Source organism: Copadichromis virginalis, linkage group LG13 (genome assembly GCF_057382275.1).
Source record: "Copadichromis virginalis isolate Kocher_CV1m ecotype Utaka linkage group LG13, C_Virginalis_male_GT1.1, whole genome shotgun sequence".
Classification (NCBI taxonomy): Eukaryota; Metazoa; Chordata; class Actinopteri; order Cichliformes; family Cichlidae; genus Copadichromis; species Copadichromis virginalis.
In genome coordinates this window covers 5,570,943-5,590,834 of record NC_140630.1, presented here as the reverse complement: position 1 = coordinate 5,590,834, position 19,892 = coordinate 5,570,943, and the positions used below count along the sequence as shown (strand labels likewise).

Sequence of the window (19,892 nt, the reverse complement as noted above, 5' to 3'; positions counted from 1 at the left end):
CTTAGCTTCCTGTCTGACAGACGCCAGGTGGTCAGACTGGGCAGCATCACCTCATCCCCCATCACACTGAACACTGGTGCTCCACAGGGGTGTGTACTGAGCCCTCTCCTGTACTCACTCTACACCTACGACTGCACAGCCACTAACAGCTCCAACATCATTGTGAAGTTTGCGGACGACACTACAGTGGTGGGTCTTATCACCAACAGTGATGAGACGGCTTACAGGGAGGAGGTCAGCGCCCTGACCCACTGGTGTCAAGACAACCATCTCACCCTCAACGTCGCAAAGACAAAGGAGTTGATAGTGGACTTCCGGAGGTGCAGAGAAGTACACACCCCCATCACCATCAACGGCGCTGCTGTGGAGAGAGTGAGCAGCTTCCGGTTCCTTGGCGTACACCTGGCTGAGGATCTTACGTGGTCAGTACACACAAACAAAACAGTGAAGAAGGCACAGCAGCGCCTCTTCTTTCTCAGGAGACTGAAAAGATTCGGCATGAGCCCCCGCATCCTCAGGACCTTCTATCACTGTGCCATTGAGAGCATCCTCACTGGATGCATCACCACCTGGTATGGCAACAGTACCGCCTACAACTGCAAAGCTCTCCAGCGAGTAGTGCGGTGCTCTGAACGGATAATTGGAGGTGAGCTTCCCTCCCTCCAAGACATCTACAGGAAGCGCTGCCTGAGGAAAGCGGGGAGGATCATCAAGGACTCCAGTCACCCCAGCCATAAACTGTTCAGACTGCTTCCATCAGGAAGGAGGTTCTGCAGCATCCGGTCCCGTACCAGCAGACTGAGAGACAGCTTTTTCCATCAGGCCATCAGACTGCTGAACACGTCATAGACACCTCAGCTTCACTACTGGAACTTTAACATTATGCACTCCACACTGTATATAAATGCCACTTGTTTTGCACATATTCAACTCTGTATATTTTATTTTATATATTTTATTATTATTATTATTATTATTATTATTATTTTATTTTATTTTTTTTACTATTTAATTTGTAAAAATGTGTACACACACACACACACACACACACACACACACACACACACACACACACACACACACGTAGGAAAATATTTAGTATACACATCCAGAAATGCATACACTATTATATATTGTACATATATTTATTAGTTTCAGGTTGGCCATTCTTGTATTTTGCTCGTTTGTGTTGTTGTGTTTGCACATCTCTGTTGCTTGTGGGGCTCGCACACAAGAATTTCACTCGCATGTGCTGTGCCAGTGTGCCTGCACATGTGATGTGACAATAAAAGTGATTTGATTTGATTTGAAAAACTTCATGCAAACTCAAGCTGCGTTGAATGCAGATGCTATTATTCTTTGTCTCACTTATTCTTTTCTTTGTACCGGTCTCTTTTTCTGTGTTGTTGCAGATGTGACTCAGAGAACCGTTACCTTGGTAACCCCCTTCGAGGAACCTGTTATTGTAAGTATCCCGCCACCGATACACCTGAGTCTCCCTCGCCTGCGCACATCCATTCTTACCTTGGTTAATATGTCAGTCTGTGTGCATGTTTCGTTTCATTTTGTGTCTCCAAAAAGAAAGGAAAGCGTCCAGGAAGCGGACACAAACCCTGTTAGTTTTCATTATTTTACGTGACCACAGAGTAATAATCTTAAGTAATTACTTAATTTAATAAAGTAAAAGAAACTTGCTTTATTTGAACTTTGTTGAAACTTACTGCAATGGACATACACTTCAGTTGGGCAAATGTGGAAATTAGTGATTAGCTTTATCAATCACACATACTGTAGCTATGCCAAAGGGTGACTTTCAGTACAGCTTAGAAGTGTCATTAAGTACATTTCATAGCATTTTGGTGAAAAATTGATTGTAACTTGAATACAAATTTGCATTGTTGTTTACCAGTTGTATCTAGAATGTTAACTGATTTAATCTCTATGAGCAAACAGAGCTGTAGTAACTACAGAGGGATGCAGTTGATGAACCACAGCCACAGGCTGGGTTTACATCACGATCTGCCCTGAGAATCTTCTTGTTTGCAGTGACTGATAGACTGATAATACTTTATTCATCCCGAGCGAAATTGGGTTAAGGCTGCCAGCCGTGCCAGCGCCATCTTACCATGCATACATTACACAAACATCACATGGGGAAGACAGGTCAGAGAGGTATAACAATGGAAAATGCACAACATGAGGAAAGATGAGGAGAAAAAAGATTGGTAGATGTCGTTCAATGTCCTCCATCGAGAGTGTCGGCAGACACACAACGCAACCGACCAATGCGTGTCCGGCAGCAAACGTCTCCGCAGGACAATCGGGCTCTCCCAAGCCCAGGAAGGTGTCAATTCCGTTACGGGACCAGTTGATCAAATCCATAATTCTTTAGGTTTTCGAGAACAAGACTGAGAAACTCTTTGAGGCTTAGAGAATAAGCGAGACTATGCAAAAGACATGAGAAACCAAGCAGGAAAGATAAGGGAGAGGGAGAAGGAGAAAAGTGCGAAGAGCCAAGAGAGCAAAAAATAAATAAATAAAAAATGATGGAAATGATGATGGACAGGTTGACAGAAAGGCCTGGAAGGGCTCTCGTGGACTATGATTCAGATGATGTTGTGAGCTGTAGTGAGAGCTGGGAGCATGTGAAAGTGAGCCTGGAACGATGGAGGTATGAACTGGAGAGAATAGAAGCAAGAGAGAATACATGTGGAAATGAGAGGAGGACAGGTCTAACAGTCTGCGAGGACTAGTAAAAGTAGATGAATTTAAATATGTGGTTCCAACTATTCAAAGAGAGTGCAGACAGGGTGGAATGGGTGGAGACAAGTATCAGGGGTGATTTGTGACAGAAGCACAGCAGCAAGAGTGAAGGGCAAGGTTTATAGGATGATAGTGAGACCTGCTATAAACAGGTTGCCTCTAAACTCCACTATGACCTCTAAACGGAGCAGAGCAGTCAAAAGAAGATGAATCTCTTCAAGAAAACATGACCCTATTTAGGTAAAATGCAAATGAAGCTTTGGTTATGTCCCTTAAAATTGAATTTTCGAATCAAATTTCTGGCCCTGACAGAGAATCACACTTCCTTCCTTCCTAGCATGTCATGTAGCAGGTTTACCACAACTATACATTCATTTGAGAGTCTAGTGGGGTGATTGATTTTCAAAGAGTAGTTAAATATTTTCCAGCGAATATCTGTCTATCCAGTACTTTTGGCTCAAAATGGACATTCTTAGTTGGTAGTAAACCTTTTGGTAGATGTTAGTATTGAAATAACTGCATCACTGTGTTGTTTTGCCCTCTCGTGAGCAAAAACATGGTATGAACCTGAAGGTTTTCTCATAAAATAAGAGTCAGATCCAATTTTAACACCAATATGTGCCTCACTTTTGATTGTGAGAGAGGGTCCAGTTATTGTTATTTATTTGCTTGACCACAAAAGCATCATATCTACTGCATGTCTGGGGCAAATGTAGAAATATTCCATAACCATCTCTCAGTAGTTGGACTCATATATTGAAGTTTTGAAAAAGAAACCGCGAACACCATCTTTGTGTAACAGTTGGTTGCAAATATTTTCCTACTTTTGAAATGGATAAAGAAACAAAGTTTTGTTCCGCTCCACAACTTTGTTTTCCTGCTTCCAGATGCTAGCAAGGATCACATTGACTTATCTCATTTGCAACAAATTGCTGGTTTTCCTTTCAAAGGGCAAACGAAGGAGGAATGCTGCAGACAAAACAGATGTTTTGTGGCACACAACCATTCTCACTCAGTCTGCATCTTCTCTGTCTCTCTCGCAGCCACTTGTGCATAAATACATACACACGTTCAGTCTATGAATTGCCATCATCGCTTCTTATATTATAACAAACTACAATCAAGTTCAAGTCCTGTCAATGTCAATAACCCTCTAGTTTGAGTGAGGCTATCATTGTTTCAATGAGGGAGGCTTGAAAGGATACAGCAATCAGAAGAGTCATGCCATCAATTGCACTGGTAACATCAGAAATGCCTTTGATCGCAAAACAAGGTCTGTTGAAGAAAGGATAGCGGCATACTCTCACCTTTGCTGCTGGAAAACTTTTATCGTGATATGCTTTGACTGAGCGGTTTGCACCATTGTGCCCTTCAAGGAAAGGCAACAGTCAGTTAAAGAAACAAACCAGCTAAGATTTTGGAAATTAATTATTTATTGTTAAACAGTTTGATCACACTGCAGTTATTTTTGCCTGGAAAGAGGGCAGTTTGCTTTGAAGGTACATTCAGTAGCTTTTTTGAGGATTTTAAATAGGAAAAAATAAGTTATCGTCTTGTACATATACTCTATACTGGCAAAATTATTCACTTATCAATTAAAACTATTAAAATCAGGTGTTTTGATCACTTCCATAGCCACAGGTGTAAAGAGTTAAGCACCCAGGCATGCAGACCGCTTCTACAAACATGATTGAATTACATGCTCTGTGAATTCCAGCGTGGTATTCACTACTAAATATAACACAATCAGCTGTTAGCAGTATTATAACAAAGTGGAAGCGATTGAGAACAAAAGCACATCAGCCACAAAGTGGTAGGTCACTTAAAATCACAGAGCGGGGTCGGCGGATGCTGAGGTGCATAGTGTGCAGAGGGCACCAACTTTCTGCAGAGTTAATCAGTACAGACTGCAAACTTCATGTGGCCTTCAGATTAGCTCAACATCACTGTGAAGAGAGCTTCATGGAATTGCTTCCAGTGGCTGAGCAGCTGCATCCAAGCTTTACATCACCAAGCACAATGCAAAGCATCAGATGCAGTGCTGTAACGCATGCTGCCACTGGAGACGAGCAGTGGAGACGTGTTCTCGGGAGTTAGAATCATTTGGCGATTGATGAGCCTTTTGATTGATGAGCCAATTGAGGTTCTGTACTTGTCAGGAGAACAGGACTTGTCTAACTACACTGTGCCAAATGTAAAGTTAGATAGAGAGTGTTGTGTGAGTTTGTTTCTTCAAGAGTTAGGCTCAGTTAGGCTTCTTAGTTCCAGTGAAACGGACACTTAATGGTTGAGCATACCAAGACCTCTGGGACAATTTTAGGCAGATGAGCAAACACTTTTGGCTATGTAGTATAAATTGAGTAGTGTGTGATAACATCTTCCAACAAAATGATGCATTCTCATGAACTTCAGAATTAATCTGTGATTCAAATTCCTTCCACTAAATTGCTTTTTATTTATGTGGCTAGAGACTGGTCAGATACTTAGCACCTTCAAACTCAAGATATGAAGGATCATACCTATGTTTATTATTTAAGAAGGGGTCCCCTTTATCCAAGGAAGTAATGATGTGAAAGAAAGAGATAATGAGACCAGGTTAAAAAAAAAAAATCTTCCTCCTCAGTTCAATCCTCATCTCCTGAACTGAAGTAGAGCTCTACAGGGAGTGCAGAATTATTAGGCAAGTTGTATTTTTGAGGAATAATTTTATTATTGAACAACAACCATGTTCTCAATGAACCCAAAAAATGCATTAATATCAAAGCTGAATGTTTTTGGAAGTAGTTTTTAGTTTGTTTTTAGTTTTAGCTATTTTAGGGGGATATCTGTGTGTGCAGGTGACTATTACTGTGCATAATTATTAGGCAACTTAACAAAAAACAAATATATACCCATTTCAATTATTTATTTTCACCAGTGAAACCAATATAACATCTCCACATTCACAAATATACATTTCTGACATTCAAAAACAAAACAAAAACAAATCAGCGACCAGAATCAGAATCAGAATCAGAAAGGGGTTTATTGCCAAATGTTGAGCAGGTTTACAACATTAGGAAATTGCTGCGGTGCTTCAGTGCAAGTGTAGTGTCATAAATAGCACTTAAATAGACATGAAAAAATAAAAGTAGGAATAAGAATCAAAAGTGCTACGTTGAAAGATATATACATGAGTGCAGGTGGTGATCAGTGCCAAACATGGAATGATGCAGTGACACAGCGTAGGGTCATGTGTTAGGGGTGGGAACAGTCATATGGTTATTGTTCATGAGTCCAACAGCAGAGGGGAAGAAACTGTTCTTATGGCGAGAGGTTCTGGTGCGAATGAACCGGAGCCTCCTGCCTGAGGGGAGCAGGTCAAACAGACTGTGTCCAGGGTGAGAAGGGTCAGCTGAGATCCGAGCTGCACGCCGCAATGTCCTGGAGGTGTACAGGTCCTGCAAAGATGGGAGTCTGCAGCCAATCACCTTCTCAGCAGAGCGCACAACACGCTGCAGTCTCTGTTTGTCCCTGATAGTGGCTCCAGCGTACCACACGGTGATGGAGGAGGTGAGGATGGACTCGATGATTGCGGTGTAGAACTGCATCATCGTCCGTGTTGGCAGGTTGAATTTCTTCAGCTGCCTCAGGAAGTACATCCTCTGCTGGGCTTTCTTGATGACTGAGGTGATGGTGGGCTCCCACTTCAGGTCCTGGGTGATGGTGGTACCCAGGAAGCGGAATGAGTCCACAGAGGTGATGGGGGTGTCAGTCAGGATGATGGGGGGGAGTGGGGCTGTGTGCTTCCTGAAGTCCACAATAATCTCCACTGTCTTCTGGGCATTCAGCACCAGGTTGTTGTGGCTGCACCAGGACACCAGACGTTCAACCTCCCTCCTGTAGGCAGACTCATCCCCGTCCGAGATAAGCCCAATAACGGTGGTGTCATCTGCAAACTTGATTAGCTTGACAGACTGGTGGGTGGAGGTGCAGCAGTTGGTGTACAGGGAGAAGAGCAGAGGAGAAAGAACACAGCCCTGAGGGGAGCCGGTGCTGATGGTCCGGGAGTCCGAGACATTCTTTCCCAGCCTCACATGCTGCTTCCTGTTCGTCAGGAAGTCAGTGATCCACCGGCAGATGGGATCGGGCACATTCATCTGGGAAAGCTTGCCTCGGAGATGGTCTGGAAGGATGGTGTTGAAGGCAGAGCTGAAGTCCACAAACAGGATCCTGGCGTAGGTTCCTGGGGAGTCCAGATATATCCACCAATATAGCCACCTTTCTTTGCAAGGACACTCAAAAGCCTGCCATCCATGGATTCTGTCAGTGTTTTGATCTGTTCACCATCAACATTGCGTGCAGCAGCAACCACAGCCTCCCAGACACTGTTCAGAGAGGTGTACTGTTTTCCCTCCTTGTAAATCTGACATTTGATGATGGACCACAGGTTCTCAATGGGGTTCAGATCAGGTGAACAAGGAGGCCATGTCATTAGTTTTTCTTCTTTTATACCCTTTCTTGCCAGCCACGCTGTGGAGTACTTGGACGGGTGTGATGGAGCATTGTCCTGCATGAAAATCATGTTTTTCTTGAAGGATGCAGACTTCTTCCTGTACCACTGCTTGAAGAAGGTGTCTTCCAGAAACTGGCAGTAGGACTGGGAGTTGAGCTTGACTCCATCCTCAACCCGAAAAGGCCCCACAAGCTCATCTTTGATGATAACCAGCCCAAACCAGTACTCCACCTCCACCTTGCTGGCGTCTGAGTCGGACTGGAGCTCTCTGCCCTTTACCAATCCAGCCACGGGCCCATCCATCTGGCCCATCAAGACTCACTCTCATTTCATCAGTCCATAAAACCTTAGAAAAATCAGTCTTGAGACATTTCTTGGCCCTGTCTTGATGTTTCAGCTTGTGTGTCTTGTTCAGTGGTGGTCGTCTTTCAGCCTTTCTTACCTTGGCCATGTCTCTGAGTATTGCACGCCTTGTGCTTTTGGGCACTCCAGTGATGTTGCAGCTCTGAAATATGGCCAAACTGGTGGCAAGTGGCATCTTTGCAGCTGCACGCTTGACTTTTCTCAGTTCATGGGCAGTTATTTTGCGCCTTGGTTTTTCCACACGCTTCTTGCGACCCTGTTGACTATTTTGAATGAAAAGCTTGATTGTTCGATGATCACACTTCAGAAGCTTTGCAATTTTGAGACTGCTGCATCCCTCTGCAAGATATCTCACTATTTTTGACTTTTCTGAGCCTGTCAAGTCCTTCTTTTGACCCGTTTTGCCAAAGGAAAGGAAGTTGCCTAATAATTATGCACACCTGATATAGGGTGTTGATGTCATTAGACCACACCCCTTCTCATTACAGAGATGCACATCACCTAATATGCTTAATTGGTAGTAGGCTTTCGAGCCTATACAGCTTGGAGTAAGACAAACATGCATGAAGAGGATGATGTGGACAAAATACTCATTTGCCTAAAAATTCTGCACTCCCTGTAGAGTGCTAGACTTGACAAAATATTTAATTGACAAATATCCGATTTATTCTTGATTTATTGCTAAGTGTTGATTATTCAAATATGTTGAAACACATCGGCCAGCAGCAGCATTATGGAGACATGCGAAGAACTGTCTGTGGCTGTTATGGAGTACAGACTTGCATTTAATGCTTCTGATCTCTCTTGGCTTACTAAAACATGTTTTTTCCTATATGATTATACACTTTAATGGGGAGGTGTAAGAAAACAGAAATGAGCTCACTGCAATCTGCAATCTACTGACATCTAGTGGTCATATTTTGCACACTGTGCCTTTAAAGCAGGGGTAGGCAACCTTTCTGATGATGAGTGCCATCTAAAATTTCCTCAGAAGTCAATGTGCCATATGATTGCATTAGCAATAAATTTAATAACACTTTATATTAAGTTATACACTATATAGAAGAACTTTATAGAATTATATTTGTTCACAGATGTTGGCAGCTATCAGCAAATAGACAGTTAAACTTGTCAGGTAGTGATGTCCAGCAGGTGAAAATGCAAGCTCCATGAACATGAACGGCTATGGATTCCAGCTGTGTTCGTAGTTCTGCAAACTTTGACCCCCACAGAGTCGAGGTTTTTATTTCAATCAGCTGCATTTCGATGTCGCATTAACTCAGCCAGTTAATGCGAGACAAATCCAGCTGCTTATTAAAGCTTTCTGGTTTGATTAGAAAAGAAAACATTGGTCCATACACTTGAAAGTCCCAAAAACGCATTGTGAATTCTGTCTTGAGTGTACGGATGTATCCGTGTATTTCCATGGTGCTGATGCTGCGCTGAGCAGACAGCTACTGAAGCTTTTGAAGTGTCGGAATGTGGAAATTTCAACATCGCTTGAAAAAACTGCCAGCTAGCAACGTCTCTCTCACCGGTAGGCTAAGTTATTTTTTGCCAATTACAAGTTGAATCTGGTATTTGGGGTTGTTAGCTAAGATGTCGTCATTAAGAAGCGGCACAACTGTGTCTATGCGAGCTAATTTGCGATGTGCACTGCTGGCGCGGCCATTTATTTTTTATTCAGATGAATTCACTGTGTGTCGTGCCCAGGGCTGGACTGGGACAAAAAATCGGCCTGGGCATTTTGACTAGAGACCGGCCCACCAGGTATTGAAGCCATAAAGCCTTTGAATGAAAACAAACACTGTTGTAACAGTGATGTACAGTCTTGTTGGTATATGTATGATTTCTATACATTTTACATCAGATAAAAACTTTGGTTGTAAGATTCAGATAATTATTTAATAACAGCGAGACATTTTAAATGAGAATAAGAAAGTATTTCTTTGTGCCCCCCTTTCCCTGTTAATGCCCTACCTGCCCCCCTGGTAAAACTTTGCTAGACCCGCCCCTGCACAGTTAGCAGCTGTCAGCTACTTAGAAAAGGATCCTGGTGTTATTTGTCTCTCAGAAACAGTTCATAAGTTCAACTCATTCATGTCACCTAAAAGGTAAACCTGTTTCTCCATCACCTGTTCAGCTCTGATGATTCAGCATGAATCTCCTGGTTTCATCTTCATGTTTCCCTCTCACCACATATCCAAACCGACATCATGACCAGCAGCTTTTACAGCTGTGGCTCCAGCAAACATCAGCTGATACTAGAAAGTAATATTAAATAAATTCTAACAACAGCTGATCAAGCTTAAACGTGCTGCTGTTGTTTAGCGCGACATCCGCTGGTTTCCTCTTTCTGGCACAAAGTGAGCGATAAACAAACAAGAGAGACGGGACTTGTGTCAGATAAGCCGATCAGCTGATCATTGATCAGTTTCATGATTGAAGTAGCAACAGAAGAGGCAACTGACAGCGTAAAAACGCAGAAAAACTCCACCTTTGCGTCTTTTTCCATTCTAGCTGAAGTACAGGACTGTGTTCTGTTAGGTTTTGTATTGTTGATTGTCATTTATGCTTAGAAATATTTAACCATATATGCTTAGAGGTGTATAATCATTTGTAGATTGAAAGAATGTCTCATCCTAGGAGGTCTGTAACAACTCTGTGTAGCATAAAGAGGGGAGTGCGTTCACTCCTCTACAGATTGTTCTGGCATAGATCACACACCTCCTAGGAGAGGTCGTATCTTCTCTTGCTGATATATGGTTTAGCAAACACACGTATATCTGTTTAAGTATAAGAGCCTTTTGTTCAGAAGGAGCCCTAGACTCCTGGCACCAGCCTTTGGGGAGTCTTCACAGGGTCACATCTTGACCTCACACACACACACACACACACACACACACACACACACACACACACACACACACACACACACGTATACCTATGTAAGATGTCATATGTTAATGACCCTATGCATATTCATGTAACCACAATAAAAGGAGTGCTATGGGGAGCCTGGCTGAGAGTCTGACGGAGGTCAAGTGGTGGAACGACACTTGGCTCCAGGCAGGTCTCCCTCATGCATGAGTAACATGAAGAACTTTGCCTACTTCGTGTCTTGCTTGCTGTGTAATTATATTGTCCTCAACGTTCCAGCGGATAGGTTCAAGCTACGAACCTATCATGTTCCTTTTCAGCTCAATACGAAACGCGTAATATTTTCTCTGAATACGGGATGATTCCATTTTTACGGGACGGTTGGCAACTCTACTAACTTTATGTATAAAATAATGCTCACTATCAGTAACATCATAACATCCACCCAGCTGTATAGAAACTCCGTCATGCTAGCTAGTACGCAGTACGAGTTATTGTAATTGACGGTAAAAAGTCAGCACAACGAAAATAAACTCCACCTAAACTTGGTTTATATCTGACCCAGACAGACTGAAGGTCATAACTTCTTACCTGAAGTTCAGTTCACCTGAAGCTCCGACCGGCGGCCGCCTCGGGTCTCTCCTCCTCCTGCCTCCCCTTTCCCTCATCCACCTGCTGGCCTCTGTGGAAGCTTCGCCATAACCACGACCAAAAAACTGAGTTATTTTTACACATCGGCCAGCATCTGGCCAGTCCGCCACCTTTCACTGTTTATACCGTTACAAAAAAAACAAAATAAAAAAATCATCGGCCCATAAAAACAAAAAGTCACCGGGCCGACTATGGACGTGCCATCAGTTTAACCCTTCACGTGCCAGCTGTGGCCCGCGTGCCCAGGGTTGCCGACCCATGCTCTGAATTCTTAGTGCGCATGCGCCAACCAGCGTGCAGCCTGTTACAGTCGCTCCTGCTTTTCTCTTAGTTTAGCTTTTTTTTTTCTTACGTATTCTTTTTTTTCCTGACTTGTATTTTCCTCCGTTTTCTATCTCTTACTCAATCATGTGGATTGAGAGAGTTTTTGTTCTTCTGGTGGCCGTGGAACTGTTACTTTTATCAAGGAACGGGACCGCGGCACATCTCCTACACGCACGGACTGTTTACTCCAGAGATCAGCTGATCGCCCTGATGCCGGCCGGTTCGCTGGCCAGGCCCACAGAAGTACCAGCTGAAATTTGGAGGAAAACACATCGGGGATGCAGAGGTCTAGGACAGAAGAGAAGAAAAAAGGTGACGGTGAGACACCGGAGGCTCGAAGCGAGGAGGAGGTTTAAACCGTGTCTGCCGTCTATCGTGATGGGTAATGTGCGATCGTTGGCAATTAAAATCGACGAGCTCTCAGCACTGGTACGGAGTCAGAGGGAATACCGAGAGTGTAGCCTGATGTGTTTCACCGAATCATGGATGCACCAGGACATTCCCGATGAGAATGCTTCCGTGGAAGGCTTCCACACTGTTCGGGCGGACAGGGACAGCATCGCTAGCGGTAAGCGGAAAGGAGGTGGGCTTGCTGTTTTAGTTAACAACCGGTGGTGTAACCCTGCCAACATAACAATCAAAGAAAGGATTTGTTGCCCGGACACTGAACTGTGTGCTGTTGGACTCAGGCCGTATTATTTACCCAGGGAATTCTCTCACGTCATCTTGGTGGCTGTTTATGTACCCCCCTCTGCTAACCCCACAGCTGCATGTGACACTATCCACTCTGCCATAGCTCGGCTACAGACTCAGCACCCGAGTGCCTTTATTGTGATCTCGGGTGACTTCAACCATGTATCACTGGACAATACACTACCAACATTCAAACAATATGTGGACTGTCCCACCAGGGGAGAGAAAACTTTAGACTTACTGTATGCTAACGTCAAGGATGCATACAGCTCCTCCTCCCTCCCCCCACTTGGTAGGTCAGATCATAACCTGATTCACCTCACCCCCCGCTATGTGCCAATTGTGAGGAGGGAACCTGTGACCACCAGGACTGTTAGGAGGTGGTCAGAGGAGGCAATAGCGGAACTACAGGGCTGTTTCGAGGTGACCGACTGGGAAACACTCTGTGAGCCTCACGCCGAGGACATCAATGGGCTTACTGAGTGTATCACAGACTACATAACTTTCTGCACCGACTCCATTGTTCCAGCTCAGACTGTTCATTGTTACCCAAATAACAAGCCGTGGGTGACTAAGGACATCAAAGCCCTCCTCAACAACAAGAAGAGGGCTTTCAGAGGGGGCAACAAAGAGGAGGTGAGGAAGATCCAGGTGTTACTAAAGGACAAGATCAGAGAGGCTAAGGACAATTACAGGAGGAAGCTGGAGTGGAAACTCCAGCAGAACAGCATGAGAGAGGTGTGGAGGGGCATGAAGACCATCACTGGATTCAGGCCAACCAACAGCAGGGGAACTGAGGGAGGTGAGAATAGAGCCGACGAGTTGAATCTGTTTTTCAATAGATTCGACACCACAGTGTCTGCTCCTACCCCCACAACCTCACCTGTAGTCAGCCTGGAATCCAGAGCCACACCACTGTGCCAGCCTCTCTCTTCACATGGCGCTGTTGCCTCCTGTGAGATTCCTGACACCCCTCCCCCACCCATCACCTTCACTCAATACCAGGTTGAGATGCAAATGAGGAGACTTCACTCAGGCAAGTCTGCTGGACCAGACGGAGTGAGTCCCCTTGTCCTCAAGACCTGTGACCCCCAGCTGTGTGGAGTCTTTCATAAACTGTTTATGCTGAGTCTGAGTCTGCAGAGGGTCCCGGTGATGTGGAAGACATCATGCCTCGTCCCTGTACCAAAGACGCCACGTCCCAGTGGCCCCCAGGATTACAGGCCCGTGGCATTGACCTCCCACATCATGAAGACCCTGGAAAGGCTCATCCTGGACCAGCTGCGACCCATAGTAAGACCACACCTGGATCCCCTTCAGTTCGCTTATCAGCCTCGTCTCGGAACTGAGGACGCCATCATCTACCTGCTCAATCGTGTCTACACCCATCTGGACCAGCCGGCGAGCACTGTGAGGGTCATGTTTTTTGACTTTTCCAGTGCTTTCAACACCATCAGGCCGACCCTCCTGGGTGATAAGTTAGCAGCGATGCAGGTGGATGCTTCTCTGGTGTCCTGGATTGTTGATTACCTGACAGGAAGACCACAATATGTACGTCTCCCACAGTGTGTGTCTGACAAGGTGATCAGCAACACAGGGGCACCACAGGGGACTGTCCTCTCCCCCTTCCTCTTCACCCTCTACACCACAGACTTCAGCCACTGCACAGAGACATACCATCTTCAGAAGTTTTCTGATGACTCTGCGGTGGTTGGATGCATCAGCAGGGATGATGAGACAGAGTACCGGGCTGTGGTCGACTCCTTTGTCACGTGGTGTGAGCAGAATCATCTGCAGCTCAACGTGGCAAAGACCAAGGAACTGATCGTGGACTTCAGGAAGACCAGGAAACACTTGACCCCTGTTTCAATTCAGGGGGTCAGTGTTGACATTGTGGAGGACTATAAATACCTTGGAGTACACATTGACAATAAACTGGACTGGGCTAAAAACACCACAGCACTTTACAGGAAGGGCCAGAGTCGTCTCTATTTTTTGAGGCGACTGAGGTCCTTCAACATCTGCCAGAAAATGCTGAGGATTTTCTATGAGTCTGTTGTGGCCAGTGCGATCCTCTATGCTGTTGCATGCTGGGGGAGCAGGCTGAGGGTCGCAGATGCCAACAGACTTAATAAACTAATCCGTAAGGCCAGCAATGTTGTGGGGATGGAGCTGGACTCCCTCAAGGTGGTGTCGGAGAGGCGGATGCTGTCCAAGATAAAGACAATGTTGGATAACACCTCCCACCCACTCCATGACATGCTGGTCAGTCACAGGAGCACGTTCAGTGAGAGACTGAGATTACCGAAAAGCACCACTGAACGACACAGGAAATCATTCCTGCCTGTGGCCATCTCCCTGTACAACGCATCCACTTAACACACTGTTTGCTGCTACAACTACACATGTTTCTTTTCCAACTATTTATTTATGAGTGACTTATGTATGTATGTATGTATATATATATGTATATATTGTACTATTCTTAGTTAGTGTATTGTCTGTCTTGTTTTAATGTTGGTTTAAAATGGAGCACTGTAACAAAAAATAATTTCCCCCAGGGATCAATAAAGTATTCTGATTCTGATTCTGATAAAACATTTTTGCACTGGGTTGTAAACATGCTTATTCCTCTGCAGAGTTAGGGTTATTCTAACGTGGGAGTCCAGGGAGCTGACTAGCTTTTGGAGTCTGCCTCAAATGGCCATTTAAGGAACAGCAGTTTTTTTGGTTTATTTTTTTGATTTATCCACGTTGTCTTAATTGTTTCCCCAGACACTGCCAATTGATTTGTCCCAGTCTTGCAGCTGTCTCTGACCAGCAAGCAAATGCTATTTAGTTCCTTCATGTCAAAATCAAATCAAACGCTCTACAGTGAACACTACTACAAATAAGAAGTAAATATGTGAAAATATGTGTTCAAAAGGATAATATTACCCCTGTGATTGCTTTTGAAACAACTGCTATTTTATTTGACTCTTAATAGATTGTCTATTTTTATCCAGTCTACTGGCTTTAAGACTAAAGATTCAAGGCACTAGATGGCACCAATCCAATGCCCTTACTCAGTAGTGTGAAGAGCTTTGGATAATGCTTATATATATATATATATATATATATAATGCAAGTCAGGCATAGAAATGCACATGTGCAAGTTTTTAGTGTTGTTAGTGTGTATGTACAGGGGTCCTTAATATCACCACGGCTGCACCTGAAGTGCTGCATGTTCGACTCCATTATGTTATGTCATTAATGTGGTTTTATCTTTTCTGCTGTTTATGAAATGGAGCTGGCTCTGTTTGAATAAGAGCAAGCACACTTGGCTATGCATGCATGAAAGCAAACCGCAGCCTTTTCTGTGCACACATGCAGAGAGCGAGTGTATAAATTACAGATTTAAAAGCCATCTATTTCCTTGTACTTTGAGGAAAGGAGCTACAATTGTGGGAGAGGTCAATATTAGCTTTAAATGTCATTGGAAGGAAGGTGCTGATAAGAGAGGCTTCATCTCCATCATGTGAAATTACATGCAGAGTACATGAGAGGAAGCACACCATGTGCTGGAGATTCGGACAGATTTACAGTAGAATTTTGGTACAGCTGCACCACCTGTGGATGTCTATTGATGTGGAGAAATGGTGAAAAGCTGTCAGACAGCTGACAGCAGAGAGATTAACTGGAATCTAAGGAGTCAGTGTTGGGAGTATTAGCCATGCGAATAATCAAAGGATGTGTATTTAAACCTTTATGTTTATAAAGTGCAAAAGGAAACCAGTTTATATGCTTTTCCATTTTTTATTTAAATAACAAAGAACTCCCAAGTTTCAAATCAAGAAGTTTTTTTCTTTTTTTTATTATTTCAATCTTAAATTGGCAAATGGAAGCACTGAGTTGCTGTCCAAATTTTTTTTGCTTTCACTTCTGATTTTGTTAGGCGTAGGAAAGAAAACTACTTGGTTATGAAAATGTTAGTATTTTCCCCATACAAAAATTCAATTTTCTGCTTTGTCACTTCTTTAGTATGAGAAACAGAAGCCAGGGAAACTACCCAGCAGCACTCTGGACCTCTAGTTATAAGGCAGGACCTTAGTCAACGGCATAGTGACACAAAAATAAGTTTAGCTTGTTTTAATGGAGGAATTCGCCCCACAAAAATGAAAATTCCAGAGAAATGTTCGGCTCTAGCTTGAGTTTGAAACCAGGACCTCGCTGCGAGGTAACCGTGCTAACTGCGTGACAAATATATACTATTTAAGGTTTAGGAAAATATCCCAGTTCAAGTTAAAATACACCATTGAGCAACACATCAGAAAACATCCATAATCCAGTGCAGCAAGATTTACTGTAAAGCCACATTTAAAGGTGTCTGCACCGACTCAAACATGTTTGTGTACACTGCGGCCAGAGGTTGCTTTATTTAACTATAGGTCATAAAATAGCTTTTGATAAGATTGTTTTGTGTAGAAGAGCAGTCACAGCTGCTTCAATACCCTCCTTTTCCTTGAATTAGGTTGATGCACCTAGTTAGCATCACTGTAGTCACAACAGGGTTGAAATTTTCCCTCAAAACACATTCAACGAGATATTTACCTTTTCAGTTTATTGTAAGCAATGTTTCGCTTAAGTGGTTTAAGCCAGTAAAGTCTGCAGTGGGACTAAAGGCAAAATTGGCCTCTTAAGGGACAGTCATAAGGAGTGTACGTGATTCTTAAATTTAAATAAAATATTTCTACGCTGCTTCTGCAGAGTAAGGTTGGATTTATTCCATTAATGTGGCAGTGACCATCTGCCCTAAGGAGCAGCAACCCTTACACAAAATACTTAACAGGGCATCAGAAGTCCAGGAAAAGGGGTTGAGTACTCACCTCGAACTTCTTAAAGGTGAGCAACAAGCCATTATCTAAACCAAGCAGCTACTCAAGGTCTAACAGCTGAGTGTCATAACAAGTCCAGCACCCTTGGCATCTGCTCTGAATCAGACATGTTTAGCAATCTGCTCCCTTGTCTCTCTGCGTCTCCTAACCTCTTACTCATTTGTACAGACTATTTCAATATCGGCTGTAAATAGGATCATTGGACATTATGTGTTGTTTCAATCTGAACTTTGACCTAAATTTTCAGGAAGATGGACTGATGCTTGAAAGCTCATTCAGTCATCGACAGTTTTAACTCAGAAATCCTGTTCTGGTAAACTGCAGTGAATTAAACAGATAATTAAAAATTGCTGCGGGAGGTTTGCTTTTTTATTGCTGTCATGCACACATGGGTAGTTCTTGTACAACATCATGGTCACATGAGTTCTTTTTGTGTGACATCATGTGCACGTGGGTTGTTTAATGTGTTCTTAACCTGGGTTCGATTGAACCCTAGGGATTCGGTGAGTCGGTCTCAGGGGTTCGGCAGAGCGTCCGCTGTGACATGCACGGCTCATTTTGTGCACCAGTAAAAAACATATCTATGTCTTGAATTTGAAAAAAATCACATTTTATTTTTCACTAAAGAGGGGTTCAGTGACTGTGCATATGAAACTGGTGGGCTTCGGTACCTCCAACAAGGTTAAGAACGACTGGTTTAAACAAAGCATATTGGATGTGATACAACCACTGGGGGGTTTGGTGAGGGTTGCTGTCTAATTCCCATCTGATTGGTGAGTGATTCCTGGAAGTTGCCATATAGCCATATAGCCATATTGACCTGTTGCTTGGTAAACCAAAAACCTCCTGGTGATTGCTTTGGTCACCTACTGTTTGCATGGAAGATGCCATGCATGGAAGATATGTTGTAAACATATCTGTAGCCAACATACTTCAGAAGGCACAGCTTTTACATTTCTGTTTCCGGTCTGTGTTGCACTTTTTGCAGTTTCACTGTATTCAAGGCAATCTGCTAACGACCAATGCAGCTGCAAGGTGGTTTTCACTAACCAATTGTCAAATTCAATTCAGTTTCATATACACAGTTCCAAATCTCATCAACAGTCACCTCAAGGTGACCTGCTTCAATATATAATTGTGCAAAATTTGAAGAAATTCCCCTTAAATGTTAAAGAAAAAGAATATAAAACTTGATGAATTGGCCAATCTGAAGCCTCTGGCCAGAGCTTCCTTCCTGGCACAGAGGCATACTAATATCATCTCTATCATTTAAGCACGGCATCTTATAATGCAAACAGAGAGCAACATTTTGTCCTAGAAGTCTAATTTTCACAGAGTTTACAGCAAATGTGTGGGAAAAAAAACAATCCAAAATTCTTCTTGATGAAATCTTTTTTTCAGAGTGACGAATGTGAGCGTCTGACTGGTGACTGCAGTGTTTCTCATCTCACTTGGGGATGGAGAGCAGAGAGCAATGCTTTGCTTCAGTTAGCACTGTCATATTGAACTAGCAGATCATTGATGAAAAGCAACTTTGCTATTTAATGAGTTTGCCCCCAGTCAGACTAGCATTTATGAGGAGGCATCACCAGGACAACGCTTTAATGAACCACTGTCATATTCTATCACAGTCAGCTACAAGCGACGTCTAATTAGGAATGGCCACCAAGTGTCCCACCACTTCCATTGGGAAGAACAGCAGTCCCTTGAATTAAAAGCTAACATCAGTCACTCCACAGTCAGTGGCGCTTGCTACCCTCAGGTCTGCTGGGAAAGCCTAGTCAGGCCGAACAAAGAGGCTCCCGTGTTTACTGACAGTATCACACTCACAATTAAGGGATAATTAATGATAGACACCAACAAACGAGACTGAATAGTGATGCAATTTCTATAATATGAACCAGTGATGGGAGAATATTGAGGACATTTACTTTGTCATATCCCCATTTCTTCTAGATAGCACTAGATTTGTTCTTGTGGTGATGTGACATCAAAGACAAATGAAATATAAATTGGAGAATGTTGTAGCCACTTCAAACCTCAAAGTAGCCGCATGGCAGTAATCAGCAAGCAACAGCATTGCTGGCCAAAGGCCGTTCATTAGGCCACGACGTGGCGTCCGTCCAAGACGCCTTAATATTCGCTGACAGGCAGTCTGTCTGGACTCCTATCCAACATACACTAATTGGTCCTATCAGGCCAAAAAACCTTTTTTGCAATCCAGTAGTTACCCTTGACAGGCTATTAAATATTATTTTAGATCACTTTCACTGAGGTTCACTTAGTTTGATACATAGTTATGAGCCTGTGAGATTTTGGAATGATATACACACCAGACAGTGCAAACATTTTAATTGCAGTCTGAGAATACAGTGCACACAATTTTTTATGGTGTACTAGGCTCCAGTATATACAAGTCCTATGGAGTATCTTTGTATGACAATCTGCTAATAATGCATCATGGACATTTGCTTATCTAGAGTATTGGGAAAACTGACTGGATGGAGAATGTTACCTGTGTAGTCTTATTTTATAGTTATATAATATAACCACAACAATTATTCTTTGCATAGGAGTATAAGTACATGTCCATGTGCATTATTTAACATTAACAGAAATGGCATCAATAATATAATAATTGCTTTGTTGTAGCGAAAAAATGAGACCTTGGAAGGTGATCACTTTTTAGCTAAGCTAGTACAGGTAAAAACTTTTCCGCAAGTTTATTTCCAAAAAGTTTGTTACTTAATGTCTTTTATTTGCAAAGTATAGTGGAAAATGATGGCTCTTTTCCAGTCCTTTAAAAACACACTTGCTTTCATTGTTTTGTCGCAATATAAATCAAACTC

General features: G+C 43.1%; 1 protein-coding gene across 2 annotated transcripts in view; it reads left to right on the top strand.

Annotated features, from left to right (window-relative positions):
* The window catches only part of atrnl1a (attractin-like 1a), a 342,626-nt gene that overhangs the window by 142,467 nt on the left and 180,267 nt on the right, over positions 1-19,892 (top strand). For both annotated transcript variants that reach the window (XM_085477017.1, XM_085477018.1), the window contains one exon: positions 1,413-1,465. In XM_085477017.1, coding sequence (XP_085333143.1) covers positions 1,413-1,465 — 53 coding nt within the window. The remainder of the gene's footprint in view (positions 1-1,412; positions 1,466-19,892) is intronic.